This window comes from Ictidomys tridecemlineatus, chromosome 9, assembly GCF_052094955.1.
Source record: "Ictidomys tridecemlineatus isolate mIctTri1 chromosome 9, mIctTri1.hap1, whole genome shotgun sequence".
NCBI lineage: Eukaryota > Metazoa > Chordata > Mammalia > Rodentia > Sciuridae > Ictidomys > Ictidomys tridecemlineatus.
This window is the reverse complement of record NC_135485.1, coordinates 134416156-134431125: the sequence shown is the minus strand read 5'-3', so window position 1 is coordinate 134431125 and position 14970 is coordinate 134416156. Positions and strand designations below refer to the sequence as shown.

The following is a 14970-nucleotide window of genomic DNA, read 5'->3' as shown; positions in this document are numbered from 1 at the left end:
ATTGTTATGCAAAATTAAAGTATGTGTCACAGAATAAAAGTGCTATAACACTTCGGGGCCAAAATCTGGTCCTGGTGTCAAATAAATTTCAGAAAATGTAAAATTATGTGTATCCACTTCTTAGGGAGTTAGAATGCACATTAGCATCTTTAATATTCGGAAGAGTACTATAGCAACAACATCTGTTTAACTTTTAATCACCTCATATTTCCCAAATTTATTAATATCCCAAGACTAGTATTCAAAGGATAGACCACAACAAACAAATATGCATATGCATGGTCCACCTGAACATTCTTAAGTGATACTTTGGGGAAAGGATTTTAAGTCAGCATTTGGGAAGTTTACAAACAGGAAAGAGTACAGAATGAATGCAATTTGCATACCAAAAATAAAAAGCATTTATTTAGATTCAGTAACTCTCCACTTATTCTTAAAGGATCATTGGAAGAATCATACCTTCCACTCAAAAAGCCCTGACAGGTTTTCAAGCAGGCATACGTGGAAATGTTTTATAAGGAATTAAAAATAAAAAAAGAAATCATATAGGATCGTAGCCGTATCAGTTAAATGGAATATGCTAAGATATGCTCTACATTTTTAAAATATTCATTATCATTCAGGTCGAGAAAAGATTACCGAATTTCAAAACACTTCCTCCTGCAGGGAACTACTATAAAATTGCATCAACTCATTAACCTAAATTCAAATTGGCATTTTTTCAACTTGGACTTACCACTGCCACTGCATTGGAAAGCAACAGTTCATCAGCGCTAATGGTGGTAAAGTAGGCCACATTGGTTAGCACGTAGCCAACAGTGACGATGACCATGGATATACATATAGCAAGGGGGATGGTTCTGAAATGCACAAAGGAATCACTCATCAGTTATCTATTGTTAGTCATCTCTACCACCAAAGAAGGCAACAGACTAGTTCAGATGAAGAATATAATGGTAGCTGTGATAATTACAAGCTCTGTTGGGGTATTATAAACATTTCATCAGGATCAAGTACCGCATATTCCTTTGTAATTTAATAAGGTCCATGGGGGCAGATTTCTGTCTCATCTACTGCTATGCCCCTGGAACCTGTGGATCTGTCTTGTTCTTTCACTTCATAAAGGTGACAGCCGTGTTTCTTGAATTTGAGCATGCACCGGAATCACCTGGAAGGCTTGTTAAACCTGAGGCCCCCACCCCAGCGTTTCTAATTGGATAGGATTAGCATTTTTGCAAGTTGCTGGAACAGTGCAATGCTGCTGACCTGGGGAACACACCTTGAGGCCCACTGTGCTATATACCTTTCTAATACGGATGCACCGATAGCCTTTCTAAAACATCCTCAAAAACACATTTCACATGGAGCAGTTTCCCTTCCAGTAGCTTCTCCTGTCAACAAATAAGTGCAGACTTTTGGAAACAGGAGAGTGGGATGTATCTACCTTTCTAAGTGATGGCAATAATAATTTCGTATGTAACACAAGAAGCATAGAAGTGTTCGTGATAATGACTTTGCACTGCCCTGCTGTGAGTTCAAAGGAAGCTGGAGATCATGAGCATCTAATAAAGCCACAGTGCAGATAATCCCATGAAATTAGAGGTGACATGCTGTGAAGTACGGACGACTGGACAGTGCTGACACTGTATGGCATCAAGAAGTACCCAGCACAAATGTAATATTATGTCTTCATTTAATGCACTGGGAAAGCCAGGAAGTTACTGACCCTAATAATTTGATTCCCTGTTACCGATACACATTACTTGCTTAACATAATCGCCTCTTCAGACTCTTTCCAGTTCAGGCAACTTGAACCTTCAACTCCTCACACAAAGCTGATCATTTTTTTAGCCGTAGTGCTTATCAGCCCTCATAGAGTCTTCACCCTGCTGGGTGCCACTAATGAAGACCTCAATATAATTTCTTCCAAGATGAAAATGCAGTTCAGAACCAGGAGGAAGAATAGCACAGCCGGCCTCGCTGTCCAAGCTGGGTGTGTTTAGCACACTAAGTCTCAGCTCATTATGTCGAATAGCAATATCCCCTGTTGAGAACAGGCAAACCTAGCCAGTCAGCAGCTACCATTCATTATGCTGCTTGGAGTCTGACACTTCCCCTGATCCCCAAAGCCTTAAGCCTTGATGGGGAAACACATTGACCTCCAAATCCTGGCATCCTAACTTTCGAGTAGCAGATGTTCCCATTCCCCCATGCATGGAGAGTCCTGTGGAATTTTCTGTGAACACCACAAGATGCTTTGTTAGTTGTGATTGATAAATGCTACATCTAAGCAAGAAAATTACCAAGCCAATGAAATACAAGGGGGTGAATGACATAAAAGCAAATTAAAGGTGAATTCTGTTTTTTTTTTTTTTAAAGAAAGGCTGTATGTAAATGCAAAAGGGCAGGAAGGAGAACAGGAAGGTACATACACAGCCTTTTCATCCCTCACTGTATTATCTTAAACTTGAATCCATTTAGCTTTTATCATTGTCCCAAATGGGGAGTAAATGCTTTCTATGTAGGAGAGAGACAGGAAGGAGAGCAGTAGAGAAACTAATTCTCTATTCTTTGCAAGCATTCCATCAAGGTATGTAAAGTTTCCATTCCATTAATTTAAAAAAAAAAAAAAAAAAAAAAAAAAGGAGGTGATGTTGTTAAGAACAGAGAAGTAACCTAACATGTCCAGGACAGGTAGTACTCTTGCATCATATGATGCTGCAAAATGACAGAAAGAAATAAGTCTGCAGTTTCATACTGTATCCTCCCACCCCACCATGCCCAGCATAGAACGGAGCCTCCCATCCCAGCTCATCCAAGTCAGTCTTCCTGCCTCTCTGCCTAGATGCTATGATCTCTCTGAAAGTGATTTTCTAAACTGATCATAGCAGAAGGCATCCTAGAAATTCCTTCTAGGTTGACTTTCCTTTTTTCTCAATTTGTTTTTAACAAAAATAGTGGCAGCAGTTGCAGCCATTAGACAGGCCTGTGCTCAACATTTTGCATATTGGCCCCATTGCATCCTGGGAAAATCCTGTGAGTCAAGAGCATCAGCACCACCTTATATATGAGGAAATGGAGTCTTTGAGAGTTTAAATAATTTTTCAAGAATACATAACAGGTAAATGGAAACACAGAATTCACCTGTGTGTTTACCTTACCTTGAAATCAGAGCATTTTAACCACTACTGTGCATTTGTTGTTTCTCATGTGTTTGTCCCTAAAGTTTATTAATTTTCAGGGAAATCATAGCTATTTAATATGAAGTTTATTAAAAGATTTTATCAAGACTGTACTTTTCATGAATTCACTGACAGTGCAGTTTGATGTACTCTAAAGGAGGAAAAAAAACACATGTTCTGTGATTTTTACCATTTTTCTGTATCACATGAACTGCAATGTAAAAGTGAAATATTTCAAATAGTTTCACTGCTTAGCAAGTAAGTCATTATTTATTATTTAAAAGAAAACAAGTTCATTAATAAATTTCCCTAGACAAGTTTTTATATGAAAGGAAGAAAAGTAAGCATGCTTGTCAAATAAGCCCAAATAGATGATTAACAATTTTACTGTCAGCCACATATACAAGATAGGTGTGGGGGGTGTAGGGAGAAATCACAAGAGCTTAAAATTTGAGACCAGGGAGAGCAGCTGTGTAATCTTGTGGCAGTGAACGACATAACTAGTGATTCTCTCTAATGAGAAAATATGAAACCATAGGCATCGGAAAGCGGAGGGGCTAAACAGCCACAGACTCCGTCCTTGGGTTCTATCTCAATTGGAGAGGGAAGGGGTGGCACATTCTTGTGGCTGCCTTGGCACAAAACAGCAGTCATTTACGGAGGAGAGCGACTGGCGCGCTCAGAAGGGCTCAGTGCCACGTGGCTAACTCCTGGGTTTGGAGCATCAAAGCGTAAGAGCCACTGGGTGAGCTGATAAAAAGCTATTAGGCCATGCCAGAGAATCTTTCTGAAGGCTTTAGATGAGAGGGCAGATAAGCGTGGTTAGTAACCCAAGATTAAGGCAAATGGCACAGGATAATAAGAGGAATTAGAGGAAGGAAGCGGCAGGCCACTGATATTTCAAAGCTTCTGTGTTACTGAGCATCCACCAACCCGAAATGCAACAAAGGCCCTGCCTTGCGCTGAATAAAAATGACACACCTGTGAATTCCACTCTTTCTCAAGTGTTTGTTATGATTAACAAAAAGCAAATTCCCTGAGAGTTACTTAATCCTTAAGAGCTATTGTCATTATGATGTTCTTTCCAATTAACACAGTAAGTGTGGGGATCTGATATTTCTGTTGGGTTGCAAAAGGTTCCTCAATCAAAAAGTTCTGGAATACTGGGGTGGGGGGTGACTCCCTGGCACTCCCCCCTCGCCTAGCATGGGTGAGGGTTTGATCCCCAGGGCTCAAAAAAGGTCCTGAATGATCTTGTCATCCAGGCATATTTTAAATTGTCACCTCTAACTGGTCTATGTCACACGTGGATACATGTTTTATTTGGTAAACAAAAGTGTCTGGAACATCTGCTTAGAAGCACTTTAACAGATAGACCTTCCCAGAAATGATTTCAATAGTGATGGTTGGTGGCTTATATATAAAATCTACAAAGCACTGGCAATTGCATTTTATTTTATCTTCGTGTGTGTGTGTGTGTGTGTGTGTGTGTGTGTGTGTGTATTTATTTACTTATTTATTTTAATCCATTGTAGGATGAGATAGAGTAGAAACAAATAACAAACAAAATTCACAACAAGCCACCAGAATAGGAGGCAACACCCCCATTTTTTTCAAACAAGGAAACTAAGGTGGTGAAGGATACAAACAAGGTCACAGAAGTAGTGGAGGAGAGGGGGGGACTGTGAGCCCAGATCTTCCAGTGCTTGGCTCCACATAACTGATATATCCTGTCATGGAATGGTTGGTCGCTATTTTATGCCTACGTTCGTTCATCTTGGATACAAGATTCCTAAGATCTTTACTGGTTGACAAATACATATTTCACTTTATATAAATGATCACATATCAGAAGGCCAGTTTGTACAGTGTGATACATTTTAAGCCAACTACATTTTTCTATGCACCTAATAGTCACCACACCATAAATAAATTTTCAGCTAATGAAGACTATCATGCACCTTGTCAATATGCTGTGCAGCCCTAGGATAGAATATCAGAAATGTCTCCTGTTTTCAGAGCTTCGTTTTGGCTAAAAGTGATAACTGCTGTGAAAATGGAATGAGTAAGCTTTGATTCTCTACATGGTCAAGAAAGCCTGAATGTTGGATTTCTGATAGACCACAAGAGTAATCTTCTAATCACATGAATTTAGAATTTTCCAGATTTACTGTATAACTGCAACAAAATTTTCTGAGATTGGCAGAAACCAAAATCATTCTTGTACAATCCCTGTTTGGGACACACATAGCAGGGACCACAGAACTCACTGGTGCTGGGGCATCTGTACTCATCCTTGTGCTGTGAGCCTGGGCATGATGGCAGTCAGTTCTGTTAAAGCTTACTCTTGTGATGCTCTGAAACCTTCCAAATTGGTGGATGATGATTCTATTTAAAAGCCATTAATAATTTAAAACATGTATTTCATATTCAGAGAAAAAAGATAATAAAAGAGAGGATCAAGAAGGTAGAAAAATGGCAAACCCCTTAACATCTGAGATGCCAGAAATAAAAAGAAGAACCAGGGAGTTTTTAGGGATTTAACAATTTTGATGGTAAACTAGGGACTATTTGCTTCTATATAATTGAAATGGAACCATGATTTATCTCTGCATCAAGTATTTATAATTATGTTAAGTATGTCTTAATTCTAGGTATATTAGAATCACACTTGTTTCACATTTTCTTCATAGTGACTAGCACTTTTCACATTTTCTAGCACTCTGACTCAGAAATGACTCAAACATCTTTTACTTCTTTTTGATCCACCGATTTACTTTTTGCAGAATTACTCTCTTTATTTCATTACCACTACTATTAATTTTATCCCACCCTTCAAACATAGTCACATATTGTAGACAAATATGTACAGCATGACTGTTTGGGATATATGTATATATACACATAAATGATATATAATAAATATGTGTATATCTACATATACACACATATTCCAAAGAAAAGCTATCCCTATTTTTCATTTGTGTGGTTTTCTTCTTCAAGTTGTTCACACCCTTCTGCTTACTCAGGTTCATACCAAATTCTCCGGACACCCCTGGACACACACTATCCTACCTGCCTATGTGATTTCTGATGTATCCAGCAAGGGCTAAGTTATAAGTATTATTGATAGTTTTCTAAACTTGAAAATATTAGACTACAGATGCCTGGACTTGTGGGAATTTCTCTGTATGTTTTCAATGATTTTTTGCCTCCTCGTCATTCAGTTCTATGGCTCTTACTTTCTAGTTTATCCACCCTGAGAGGGAACGGGGTTATCAAAAAATTATAAAAGAAATGCATTCACAGAGACATAACAAGGAATTGAGGGGAAGGAAACATACAATAACCCTGTTTATGCACATATTTTAAAGGTCCATGGTTCATGTCGTTGCTTTACGACAATTTGTGGTGGGCCAAGGTGGAACACAGTGATATGACAGGCACATTGTCACCTATGGGCACACAGAGAGCCCACTGACTTCTAGCATTCCACACCTGCCCTCTGCTCTTCACTGAACCTCAGCAAGGCAATGGGTGTTTTTACTGAGTCACTTTAAGTCTCAATAGCTCTGGGGTCTCATCTCAATCTCACCATTCTCCATTGTCCACAGATGAAGAATTCCATAAACAGAAAAGAGAAGACAGAGAGACCTGTAGGAAGATGCAAGAAATGAACAGACAGAGATTAAAAGACTGCAGGGCTGAAGGAGGCTTGTTAAAAATGTACAGAGACGCATAAAGGAGGGGGAGAGTGAAACAAACTACACAGGGGGAAAAAATGGCTACAGGGATCATTTGAAGCCCAAGCCACACAGAGAAATGAACTAAAATGGAAACTCATGACTGAGAAATACAGGGTAATAAGCAATCAGAAACATAGATATAAGCGTTTTTAATCCCTTAAATACTTTTTTCACCCTACGAACCACTAGAATAAATTAATCACTAAATAAAATTATTCTGCAAAATGTAGCTTGAGCCTAAATTTTCACTTGCTTGCATTTCATACAATCTCAAAAAATTTGCATTGTCTGCATCTCATTTTTTCTCATTTTCTGAAGATTTAGTGTGTGTCTTCCAGATATATTATAGTTATGCACATTTAGCATGGATAAACAGAAACATATTTGTAGGCAAGTTGTAGTGTACGAAGACAAAATTGGTTTCAAATAAAATGCTAGCAATTATACAAGATTAAATATTTTAATAGTTAAATAAGTTAAATTTCACCCAAGTGTTTAGTTTTTATTTTATTCTTAAAATGCGTCTCTTAAGATTTTATCAGGATTTGGTCTAAAGTACATTAAGACTTTGCAACATCTCAGGGAACTTTAAAAAAAAAAAATAGTGTTCCTGAGATTCCAAATTATGGCTCAGACCTACAAAATTTGTGTTCCTTTTTCCAAAGTACAAATTCCTGAGAAGAAGTTACCCAAATAGAAAGATCACTTCCTAGACTCCCTTGTATCTAGATGGGGAAATGTGGCTCATTCTCACCCACAGAATATAAGTAGATAGATCAATTGAAGGCCCAGGGATTGCCTTGTTAGCCCTTCTCTGACAGGAGTCAGTTACAAAGCACCTGTGTTAGAAAGCTTTCCATCACTTTAACAAAAACACCTGGAAGAGTCAACTGATAAAGATAGAAGGTTCATTCTGGCTCCCTGTTTGGGAGGTTCTCATCCATGATCCATTGACCTGACAGCTCTGGGCCTGTGACAGGGAGCACATCCTGACCAGAGTGTGTAGCCAAGCCAACCACTCCCCTCGTGGCCAGGAAACAAGGAAGTAGAAAAAGAAGGAGTCTAAGTCCCAAAATCCCCTCCAGGACAGTTAAGTAAAGACTTGCCACTGGTCCTCACCTTCTGAATGTCCCACCACTTCCCAACAGTACCCCGCTGGGGGGCGACCTTTTAACACATGGACTTTGGGTGCGTGATGAAACCACACTGTGGAAGGAATCTGGGTCACAGGATCCACAGGTGGAAATGTGACTGGTCCCTGGCCCACCGATCCCCAGGGACACCAAGATGGGACCCAAGGACACCAACTTTCTTACATGAAACAAGAAAGAAACTTTTGGTTGTTTAAAGCCATTCAACTTTTGTGGTTTGCTTGTTGTAGCAGCTAGCATTACCCTAAGTAATAAAAAGATGAAAGAAGGGCTCCCATTATATCAAGAGTTCTTTTTCTTCAAGTTCGCTTTTACTGAATCAGTCTAAATAAAATAAGTGCTCATGGTTTTGTTCTATATTATTTGTTTTATGAGACAAAAAAACATAAAATTCTTAAAATGATGTCCCAAATTATAATATCAAATAAAAATAGATTTTCACCTGAAAAATCTTACATAGAAGAAAATTATTTTTCAGACTTCCCAGATACAGAGCAAAGATAGATCCCATGATTTACTATTTTAAAATGTAAAATCTCTTTACACTTCTGAAAATTAGCAACAAATAACAAAGCATAGTTGACCCTTTTCTCCCCATTCGAACACATACTAAAACATGGAATGTTAAATAAATACTATTCTATTGAGAACATGCAACATAAACCAAATATACCCACTTTGGCATGGTATATGGGAATTACAGTCAAAATTTCCTCGAGCAGTAAACACACGTCTTAGAAAGAACTGATGACATGCTATACACTAGGTCTAGTCCCATTTCTGACAGTTGCACAATAAAAAATCAAAGAGATGAACATGGACACCTTCAATCACAAACTATTGCTTCTACTATCGAAAATGGCCTCCAACATTTCTGGTCCAATTAATAGTGATCATTTTACTTTCATGTCTGGTAGTTGGTTTTCAAATTGTGTTCTCTGGAAATCAGAATAGTAGGTGGAAAAATGGGTAAGATTATAGACTACCTTGATCTCATTTACTTCAACCGGATAAGTTCTCTTTTATTTGTTTTAGATACATTAATCTATTTAAAATCATACCTCCGTAGCTTTAAGGTAATTTTAAAGTCACTACTCTAGTCCCGATTCATACTTCTAAGCTAACACAGGAAAAATAATTCTAGCAAATAAGGCTAATCTTCACAGGAAAAATATAAAGTTGATAGAGAAGCCAATACCGATGGCCTGGCTTCAGTCAGAGTGGTCAACCCCAAAGGCAGGGCCACAGAGGACAGGACACAGCAGCTTACTGGCGCAGAGGGAAAGGTGGGAAAGAGAAAAAATAGAGTTGATGGGCTAAGCACTCTGCCAGTTTACAGAGATGATATGTCCTTGTCAAGAGAGTGATGAAGAGGACTCAGCTCCATGAAAGGTCACAAAAGTCCACAGAGCAGCAGAGCCCTGCAAGTCCTCTTCAGATTGTCCGTCCATGAGGATTCATATTCCCAGCAGAAATGGAAATGTTACGATCTTTTATCTTTCAGCTAAAAAGTGAAACCTTTTAAAAAAAATAAGCCTTTGTACATTCATTTTATATTTACTAATGTATTTTTCTTAGACTACAAAGATTCCTAGGCAGACTCCTCTCCAGGAACATGCTTCTTAAGTCAATGCACTGTCCAGAGGCTCAGGAATCATGTGCTCAAGGGACACAGAAGGCTGCACACATTCAACCTTCCCTCATACCCCTCCTCCCGTGTATTTCCCCCCAGCTCCATTCTCCAAACTCCTATCAACAGAAAGTTTCCACACGTTCCGTCCGAAATACAAACTGTCTTTGAGTGGCATCTTTTCTCTGGGTTTTGCCTTTGATATTTGTGCTAAATTGATTTCATGGAACTAGGAAAAAGTCTCTGGACTCCAATCTGAAGGCTGAACCTAGTCAAGTCCCTGTCACGAGCAGAAAGCATAGGAGATCACTGGTTCCCTCTGGGATTATACTTTCTCAGCAGCTGAAGAGGCTGTTGAATTAAGGGAAAGTTCATCTTCCCATAATCTTAGCAAATAAAGCTCATCCATATAGATTTAGTAAAAGAATTCTTTGAAAACTTGGTTAAGCTCTTGCTCATATACCAGAGCATCCTAAGGATATTTCTGCCTTTGCTTTGTTCTGTCTTTCAGGGGAGAGAAGGGTGTCAACTTTACACTCGCTTCTGTCCTCTAAAGATGTGATTCTGTCCTCAGCCAGGATTACAGCACATCAAAGCACCCTTCCATCATTACAACTTCAAAGTGTCAGCCTGGCTTAAAGAAAAAGATCATTACAGAGGATAATTTAAAGGATAAGTGATCTGTCCACTCTTCTGCATTCTAAAAAGGCTGTCTGCAATCAGGTCAGACCTCTGGAAGTCCACGTACATTGACCACACTATCATAGGTACTCATGAAGCGACTTCATGGGTCATCATATTTGTACCTTTGGCTTTTATCAAAACTGTATTTGAAATATTTTTTTTTATCATCTGAATTTCAGGAGGGCATCTCTACTAATGTTATGAAGGTTATTGTCAATTTTATCTGTCAACATGACATAGAGTTCATTCATTTAACCAATGTTTGTCAAATGTCTTCTATATGCTAGACATCATTATAAGTAAAGGGATAAAGATATTAAGCGTGCATAAAATTCATCCTCTCTAAAGTCTAAAATTGGGACAGGACAAGAAGTGGAGGGCCCCATTCCTGGAACAGTACTTTCTCTGCAGACCTTCCCCATTCTTGCAGGTCTCTGATCCAACATTCTGCCTCCCAGAAACCTCCCTCCTTATCTAAGGAGACCTCACACCCCTTTGCTCTCCTTCCCTGCCATTTTAACTCTGTGGAAAGACACAATATCTTCTAACGTCAGTCTTTCTTAATATTTGTATTCATGTATTCACACTCACCAAATTCTCCGAAGGAATTAACTCTGTCCGCTGAACATTCTAGAGTGCTCCCAAAATATTTCTTCCAAATCTCTAACACAAGCATTGCTGAGCATTGTCCGGATGGTCTATCCTCCTGAAGGGACACAGAAGCTTCTAACCACACCCCAAAGGCTCCCAAGGCCTCTCTGCCTCTGTTAACCTTTTGCTTTTTATCAACTCTTTCTCTCCAGGACATTTCCTTAAAAGAAATGGCTCACCAGAACAGGAAGGGAAGGAAACTCTATTGGAAGACATAATTTGTGATTGAAGAAATCAGTCAATTAAATAAAATAAAAGGGTGCTTCTAGTAGTGATGGGAAGACACAAAACTGGTCAAGTAGAAATCACTTCAACCAATGTATCTCTCTAAATGTCCCTTTCACGTTATTTTCACAGCCATCAGATACATCTGCACAAATCTCCCAAAAGAAGACTTTGGGGAGAAAAAAAAAAAAGAATGGAAAGAGAAAGGGGCGGGAGGGAGTTAAGATTTAACAGAGAAAGGAAATGTTTATTCCATCAAATCCTCATGTGCATTTTAAATTATTAAATCTCTAACAGCACCTGATTTATGAACAGGATAACACTGCCCCTAGCCAAAATCATTTTTAATAAAAAGCAGGAAACCTCCTGAAGTTCATCTCAGATTTAATATCAAACACAGCAGCCACACATGAACATTTCTTCATAAAACACAAAAACAGCGTGGTGCGAACGGCTGGAGCCACCAGTGGGGAGTCAGAGAAGGAAAACACGGGACGTCAGAGCCCTGGAAGGAATCTGGCCTGGGAACCCCAGAGGAGCCCACTGAGAAGAACACACTCTGCACCAGGGCCACCCTAGGCACGGAAGGGGCGCCCAGAAGACTCCCGTCCACACTGTCCAGCAACAGACAGCACCGTCCTGCTCTTCCTCGGTGAGATCTGCAGGAGCAACACCCTGGGCTGCTGCCGTTTGAGTTTTTATGCATAATTTAGAATGTACCAAGTGGGAAAACAAGGCTGGTGAGGAGATCAGCTCACACTGCCACTCCCAGTTTTTAAGAAAAGTAGCAAATACCTAAGAGTCAAGAATATGATTACATACTATAGATACTCAATGCAAAGAGAAGAAAGAAAGACGTCAGAGGAAAATGGATCTTCTCTCTTTCTCGTGTATATTGGAATCCGTGTTTTTCATTGTTTAGGAGCCCTATTTATTATCATTTTATCACGTGGCAAAGGATTATTTCTCATGATTATAAATCCAAGTAGTTGGGTAAATATTTAAGAGTTGAATTTGTTCAGGGTTAATCCCTTGTGGGGCAAGGTCAATGACTGCCAGGATCATAAAGAAATGGTTTGATGTTTCCATTGATACTTGGGTCAATACCTTGGCATTAGTTATTTTGTCAAAAATAGTCTGAAAAATATAAAATTATTTTAAAAGGTATTTTGTTAAGAAGTTTAGGAGGGTAAAAGGCCAAATGGGGAAAAAAGAGAAAAACTGATGTGATTGACAGGTATTTTGGAGGTTATTTTAACTAGTTAACTTTTTTTTTAATGTGAAAGAAGAAAGAGAAGCTAAATTAATAATTAACCATAATATGCAGAAAAAAGATACTTCTGAACTGTAAAGATATAGTTACATACATAGAATGTACCTTTATAGAGTGTAGGTTTTATTGTGAGAGGTAATACATTCAAGATAATTTAAAAAACCATGAGCTTTGACTTTGAAAGAGCTACCAGATTATCTCCATATGCATGTAAAGCTAAGAATAGAAATGCTTCCTCATGCAGATAGTTTCCACTCAATGCTGATTTATTCAGAGAAAAGACCAATAAGTAAAGCTACCCTTCCCTTCAGCTAAGAAAAACAATGTTTTAAACTTATAATAATAAAATTGCATAGTAAGTGGAAGATATGTCAATAGAACAATAAAAAGAAAAGATTACCTTGGAATACATCTTAGTATATAACATAAAACTTAACATAATATCATGACGAGTATCCTAAGTATAATATAAGTATCATAAACTAAGACGTAATATGAATCATTGAATAATGCTGGGTATTGGAAAATTTGGTGTAAAATCAGAAGTCTACATCATAATGTAGGAAAATGCATTACAGATAAATAATTGAATGTAAAAAAGAAACCAAGAAAAATAGACCACCAGAAAATATGGGTGGGGTTTAAATGAACTAGAGATGGATGTACGAAAATTTGTGGCCATAAAAATCAATCCACAGAAATAAAAGTATTTACTACAATTAACTACAAATTCAAAGGTTGATAAGCCAAAATCATAAAGAAAATAGAATGATATGAAAAATTAGAACAAACTATTTGCAAACAATAAGAGATAAGTACTTAGGGCTGAGATTGTGGCTCGGTGGTGGAGCGCTTGCCTAGCACGTGCGAGGCCCTGGATTCAATCCTCGGCACCATGTAAAAATAAATAAAGAAAATAAGGATATTGGGTCCAACTACAACTAAAAAGTAAATTTAAAAAAGAGAGACACAGAGATAACAACTTAATATCAACAATACCCAAAGAATTCTGTGGAATCACCAATATTTATCGCCACATGTAGCTACTAAACGTGAAACAATAGCACCTCACTGGTGATCAAATAAACGCAAGTAAAACAAGTGAAATTTTTGCTTTTCAACTAGCAAAGACTTTTGGTTAAAAAGTAGACAGTCAATGCGCTAAGAATTCTCAGGTATTGCTATTGGGAAAAGAAATTAAAATACTCACTTTGGAAAGCAATTTGGCAACACAAAAAGAGACTTTTTAAGAATTCATTGCCTTTGACCCAGGAATTCTCTGCTAGTAGTCTATCCTAAGAAAATAATTGTTATGCATTTTCCTAGCATGATAAAGATTCAAACACAAGCTATGTGTGGTGGCACACGCCTGTAATCCCAGAAATTTGGGAGGCTGAGGCAGGAGGATCACTAGTTCAAAGCCAGCCTCAGCAAAAATGAGGTGTTAAACAACTCAGTGAGCCCCTGTCTCTAAATAATATACAAAACAGGGCTGAGGATGTGGCTCAGTGGTCAAGCGCCCCTGAGTTCAATCCAAAATAATAATAATAATAATAATTAAATACAAAATGTATAACCAGCATTATTAAGAAAAATTGGAAATGTTTTCAATGCCTGAGAGGTAAATGAGTATACACTAGTGTACGATTAAAATGGTGTTTAGTGAAATTTTAGTGATACAGGAAAATTTAATGAAATGCTAGGAAATGACAAAAGGCAGGACAGACCTAGGGTCACATGAATAATCCATCAGTTGAGTTTGGGATGCAGCACATCTAGACCTCAGGGCACACTTTGAGGTACTTTCCATACTGTGAATATGAAATCAAGAGCACATACACAACTGTGGCTCCTTCCATGGGTAAACAGACAATAAATAAACAAGTAAATACATAATATAATGTCAAAGTCATGAAGAGAATATATATGCGCATTGTCTTGAGCAGTATAACACAATACATACACACACGTGCATACATACACACCACTGGAGAGAACAAAATGCATAATTACAAGTGAGTACTTTATTTGATATGATTAAGTGGCTACGGGTGATTTGAAACTTCGACATAATTTCTTTTGGCATTTTAAAATTTGCCCATCTATTATTACTAAAAGAAAAGGGGAAAGCTGTTGTAGTGTTACGTTGAACATCCTATGAAAATAATTTCCAATCCTACTGAAAATGTTACTCTAACTTCTAGTAGGATACAGGATACATAGACATTTTTCTCTCTGGCTCTTGACTAAATGGACGACTGCATTTAGTCGACTGTGAGGAGCTTTGAGTCCCAGCCATTTAAAAGCGGAACACATAATAGTGTCCCCTAGGAGAATACAGGAACAAGATAATGAGGAGCTCCTGTGCCTCTAGGTGTCCTTGGAGCAGAGGCCAGGGTGGCGTAGGCAGGCCAGGTTAAGGGGGAGG

The 14970-nt window shown here is 38.3% G+C and overlaps 1 protein-coding gene across 1 annotated transcript in view; it reads right to left on the bottom strand.

Annotated features, from left to right (window-relative positions):
* The window catches only part of Slc7a11 (solute carrier family 7 member 11), a 71596-nt gene that overhangs the window by 17579 nt on the left and 39047 nt on the right, over nt 1-14970 (bottom strand). Inside the window, exon 7 of the mRNA XM_005327579.4 lies at nt 737-860. Within this exon, the coding sequence (XP_005327636.2) occupies nt 737-860 (124 nt within the window). The remainder of the gene's footprint in view (nt 1-736; nt 861-14970) is intronic.